Genomic DNA, 5,826 nt, shown 5'->3' with positions numbered 1-5,826 from the left:
ATGGATTAGTGGCAGTTATACTGATGAATCTACAAGATTAGATAGTGTCTTAAGCCAGCCTCTTTTGAGATTTAAAAGAGAAAAGTAAGCGGAGAGACATGGGAACCTCATACCACCAAGAAAGTAGCACCAGGAGCAGAGCACAGCCTTTGGACCTGGGGTTCCTGCGTGGAGAAGCTCCTAGTCCAGGGGAAGATTGATGACAAGGACCTTCCTCCAGACTTGACAGAGAAAACCTTCCCCTGGAGCTGATGCCCTGAATTTGGACTTGTAGCCTACTACACTGTGAGTGAATAAATTTCTCTTTGTTAAAGCCATCCACTTGTGGTATTTCTGTTACAGCAGCACTAGATGACCAAGACAGAGGTGGATTCTGGCAGAGTGAGAATGAAGACAGGGTAGGGCCAGCAGCAAGAGGGTGTTAATAGGTACTTAGCTAGGACAACATATCAGAGGGGACTGATTGGATTTATATAGTGCAGTGCTGCTTCTCAACCCTGGCTGTACATTAGAATTCCCTGAAGAACTTTAAAATAAAACAAAACACATGGATAGAGCCTATCCTCCAGAAATCCTGATTTATTTGTACTGCAGTGAGGTCCATGTATTCTTGAATCTATCCAGGCATTCATCCATGCATATATGTCCCTATCCATGTATGCATGCATCTGTCCATCCATCCATGTATGTCCCTATCCATGTATGCATGCATCTGTCCATCCATGCATGCATCCTTTCATGCATCCATTCACATATCCATCCATCTAATTTTTAAGGCTCTCCAGGTAATTTCAATCTTCAGCTGGGCTTGAGAGCCACAAAATAAGTTAGAGAAAAATTTCATCACCACCTCTTGTTAAGATAAAGCACAAATCCACACATTAATTCAAGGAATATTTACTGAGCACCTACTATGTGCAAGCCACTATTTTAGGCCCTTGGGATACACTGAAAAGCAAGAATAAATATGGTCTCTGCCCTCATGAGGCTAATAAAAGTCCAGTGAAGGCCTGGAAGGTACTAGCATATACAAATAAAATAAGAGCAGACTGTGAAAATGGTATAAAAGAAATATGCAAGTTGCTGAAAGAGAAAATAGAGGGGAGACTGTTTTGGATAAAATGGATAGTAGATGGGAGAAAGCCCTTTACTTGGAGGCGAGGAATAAGGAGGAGCCTTCATGACACGTATAAAGTGAAGAGTGTTATAGGCAGAAAGATCGCCATGTACAAAGTCATATGGGCTGCAAAGAACTAGCTGAGCTTGAGAAAATGCTAGAAGGCCATGGGGACTGGAACACAGTAAGTAATGGGAAGAGAGGCAGGAGATGAGGGTAGAGAGGCAGGCTGGGGCCAGATAGTTGGTCTCCTAAAATTAAGATGAAGCCAAAAGAGAGAAGTAATGTGATTGGATTTATCTTGTAAGATGTTCTCTCTGGCTGCTGTGTGGTGAAGTGGAAAGGGAATGTGGGGATGGGCAGGGTGATCAATTCGGAGGTACTGAGGTGGTCCAGGCATCAGATGGGTGCTTTAAACAGGGTGTTGTGCTGGAGATGGGGCTATGAGGACAAACGAGTCTATTTGAAGTCCCTTGGTGGTGCAAATGGTTAACACCCTTGGCTGCTAACTGAGAGATTGGAAGTTCGAGTCCACCCAGAAGTGCTTTGGAAGAAAACCTGGTGATCTACTTCCAAAAAAATCAGCCATTGAAAACCCTATGGAGCACAGTTCTACTCTGAAACACATGGGTCACCATGAGTTGGAATTGACAGTGACTTTTTTTTTTTTTGGCAGAAGTGAGTGAACTTGTGGTGGACAGGATGTGTGGCAGCTGGGTGCAGGTGGAGTGGATGACTTCCACATTTCTGACTTAAACAAAAGGAAAAAAAAAACCAAACCCGTTGCCATCAAGTCAATTCTGACTCGTAGTGACTCTATAGGACAGAGTAGAACTTCCCCATGCGGTTTCCAAGGCTGTAATGTTTACAGAAGCAGACTGTCACATCTGTCTCCCACAGAGCGGCTGGTGGGTTCGAACTGCCTACCTTTTGGTTAGCAGCCAAATGCTTGACCACTGTGCCACCAGGGCTCCTTTGAACAAAAGAAATCAGAGCTTTTTTCTAGATAGGAGGCTGGCTTGAGTTATACCCAATAGCAACCTGCATTATGCAAACTGTGTATCCTAATTAAAGTAGTTTCAGTTTGAGTTATGCAAATTCTTGCTCTGAGCTGTATTAGTTACAAGCCAGCTGATCTCTTTCCTGCATATAGTGCCTCCTGCCCATCTGGACCACATCCCATTCTCCCTGCTGTGCCTCTGTTGACCAGAGCCATGGATGTGTCTAGGGTCAGTGAGCCTGGAGTGGCCCGTGTGGCCAAGCTAGAAGACAGGAGGAGGGTGTGCTCATCCATCCAACTGAGGGAGCCAGGGATCTCCAATGGACCTCTCTCTTTGACAGCTTGCTCACGAGCTGTCCACGTAGCCCGCCCCCTCCTTCCATCAATGTTTGTCTCTGCTCCAGCCCTGTTCAGAACTCCCCTCTGCCCAGAACACACACCCAGATTTCTCGCGATGCACTCTGATGGGATGTTGATTCCTGGGGCCCATGCTTCTGGTTCAGAATGAATCCAACCATCTGTATGCTGGAAAAATATTGACAACTCTTTGACCTACTGTCCCTTTTGAAGGCTTCCACACAGGAATGCCACCTTGTTTTATTTAGGCAAAGTCTGTATTCTATTTAACTCTGAATGCCCGGCACCTAGAATAGCTTGGGAGATAAATGTCAGTCAGCTCTAGCGTAATCAAGACACCCATTCCTACCTCATTAGGGTCTTCTCATTCCCTTTAAGCTTCCAAGATTTATACACTGTAATTAGAAACTTGGTGATTTTGACTGCTAAACAGAAAGGCTTACTGGGAAGCTTTGCATGTCTGAATTTTAAATATTTTCACACTTAGTTAACCCAGTTGCTAGTGTAGCATCTTCTGGCCCAGTTCCCTCACGCTGTGTGATTTTTATTTTTGGACAGAGACAAGAACAATTAATTGAATTGAAACACGTATTGATTACTGTTTTTCATGAACTCTGAACAGCTTGTCTCTAAATGATTTTAATGAAGAGTTTTCAGACAACTGTTTGGTTGGATCGTTTCCCTGGTGACCTCATTCAGGCTATAAGTGCCTGTCTGCAGTTGTGATGGTCCATATTTTTGATGAGTTGTAGTTGTTAGGAAGTCAGGATGGGGGAGGCCATAGCACTCTTCTTCGAGTGCATGCCCTGATTGGGGAACACTGATATTTCCTTCAAACGAAGAGCAGGGCTCTGGAAGAGGCTGTGCTAATGCTATGGTTTCCATACCCCTGGTCGAAATAGCTCTATGGACGCCACAAGAGTAGGGATATTGCTCAGTTCATTCAATGATCACATGATTCATACAACAATCACAATGTTTTCACTGAGCAGAGCTTTCTGGACCAGCTGATATCCTCTCCTGACCCCCACCATCCTCTCGAGCAGCATAGCTTTGTTCGCTTCTCAAAAGGCATCAATAATATTCCAGGCACAGGGAAAGACCTGAGGGCAACAGTAAAGTCTTGGGATGTTGGAAAGGGAAGAGGCCATAAGGCATCACTGAGAAGTGTGGCAGGAGATGAGTTTGGAGAGGGAAGCAGCGGCCACGTCATGGAGCCTTGTAGGTCATGGTGAACCACCGGGTACTCTTTCAGATGCAATTAGAGGCTGCCAGGGTATTAACAAGGATGGTGGTACAATGGTTAAGTGCTCAGCTGCTAATAAAAGGTCGGTGGTTCGAATCCACCCAGCAGTTCTATGGGAGGAAAGACCTGGTAATTTGCTTCCATAAGGATTATAGCCTAGGAAACTATGGGGCAGCTCTGCCCTGTCACATTCGGTCCCTATGAGTTGAAATCAACTTGACAGCACCTAACAACAACATGGGTATTAGAAGGAGTCCTTGAGTAGTGCACATGGTTAATGCGCTTGGCTGCTAACCAAAAGGTTAGTGGTTCAAGTCCACCCAGAGGCACATGGGAAGAAAGTCCTGGTGATCTACTTGTGAAACATCAGCCATTGAAAACCCTATGGGGCACAGTTCTCCTCTGACACACATGAAGTTGCTATGAGTCAGAATTGACTAAACAGCAACTAGTTTTAGGAGGTTAAAACAAGGTAGCCATGTAGCTCAATCCTCCCAGAGAAGAAGTGCTCCTAGCACAGCTCAGCGTCCCTCGACCTGGGAAGTGTTACGATTGTGCTAATAGGCTGGAATATTCAGCACTGGACTTTGGATATGGGGTGAGTAAGATTTACTATGCTCCTATTCTCTGCTAGACTCGTTAACAGCCTAGCAGGGTTGGGACTATTGACCCCACTTTGTGCAAGAGGAAATTGAGCTTCAGAGAGTTTTCATGAGTTATCCACAGTCTCAGAGCCAGGAAATGAAAATCTGAGATTCAAACTTGGGTTTCTGCAACTCCAAAGCCATTGCTTGATTAACTGAACCACATCAGTGCCTGCCACCAGGGGCCATACCCTGAAAGGAAACCAGTGCCACAGGGGGTGGGCCCATCTCCTTATCTATGTGACTGGAAATTCAATATAGATGCAGATTTTGTAATTTTAGAATGGCTCTTAGACCAGTGCTTCTCAGACTTTAATGTGCACACCAATCACCTGGGGATATGTTAAAACACAGATTCCGATTCAGTGGGTCTGGCTGGGGCCTGAGATTCTGCATTTATAACAAGTGCCCTGTTGCTGCTGATGCTGCTGGTTTGTGGACCATACTTTGAGTTACAAGGTTGTGATGTGGCCTCTCTCTCTGCACTGTCTGTCACTCCCTTATGGAAGTGATCACAGAAGTGCATTCTGTATCTCCCACTAAAGTGCAAATCCACAAAGATCTGAGGCCACGTTCTAATTTATCCTCATACTTCTATCACGGCTGATATTCGGCTGGCTTCAGTGGGATCTGGTGAGTATTCTCAGCTCCCACTTCAGTGGGCAGGGTGGTGGGTCAAGGCCACTGCAGAATTAGGATGTTTACTGTCCCAAGGTGGCAACAGGGCCAGGGCTAGACTCCCATACCTTAGGGTGGGCTCAGGCTCTGACAGTTTGTGATTCCAGGGAGCTCATCAAGATAAGAACTCGTTACTGAAAGGAGAGTATCAGAGAAAGGTGAGCAACAGGGAAGAGGCAGATGTGACAAAGCTTTCCAATCTTCCACCAGGTACAAAGTATTCCGACAAATAGCTTGACCCCTCATTGTGATGTCATGGACAATGGGCATGCCCTTGTCTCCTGGTGCATTTTCCAGATGTCCCCAACAGCCCATTATACACATCAGAGCCAAGGTGAACTTTGAGGAATATAAATCTGATTCCTTCACTCCTCTACTTAAAGCCTCCTAGAGCTTTCCGTTCCTCTCAAGGTGAAGCGCACACTCTTTACCATGGCTAGGAGCCCTGCATGGTCTGACCCTGCTCACCACCACCCAGCTCAGCCTCTTCACGATCTTCTGTGCTCACTCAGCTTCAGTCACTCTGGCTACTTTTCTGTTTTTCAAACATGCCAAGCTCATTCCCACCTCAGGACCTTTGCACTGGCTCGTTTTCGTTGTGTCTTGACCGCTTTATCTTCAAAGACTCTGGCCACAGCCACAGGTGAAGTTTAAACAGCAAAGTGACTCCAAAATGAGGTATAGGCTTTGATTTTGTGAGTTTGATATGGATTTGCATTTCTTTCTGGTTCCTACCTGGTCAAAGCCCGGAACTGTCTGACACTCTCATGGCAAAAAAAAAAAA

The 5,826-nt window shown here is 45.5% G+C and overlaps 1 protein-coding gene across 1 annotated transcript in view; it reads right to left on the bottom strand.

Moving 5' to 3' along the window:
- The window catches only part of PTPRT (protein tyrosine phosphatase receptor type T), a gene marked incomplete at its 3' end in the record, with an annotated part of 923,104 nt that overhangs the window by 390,985 nt on the left and 526,293 nt on the right, over window positions 1–5,826 (bottom strand). Inside the window, exon 9 of the mRNA XM_012558679.1 lies at window positions 4,456–4,519. Coding sequence (XP_012414133.1) covers window positions 4,456–4,519 — 64 coding nt within the window. The remainder of the gene's footprint in view (window positions 1–4,455; window positions 4,520–5,826) is intronic.

Source organism: Trichechus manatus, unplaced genomic scaffold (assembly GCF_000243295.1).
Source record: "Trichechus manatus latirostris isolate Lorelei unplaced genomic scaffold, TriManLat1.0 scaffold00008, whole genome shotgun sequence".
Lineage (NCBI taxonomy): Eukaryota > Metazoa > Chordata > Mammalia > Sirenia > Trichechidae > Trichechus > Trichechus manatus.
Note: the sequence above shows the minus strand (reverse complement) of the source record. Positions and strands in the feature narration are given on the sequence as shown.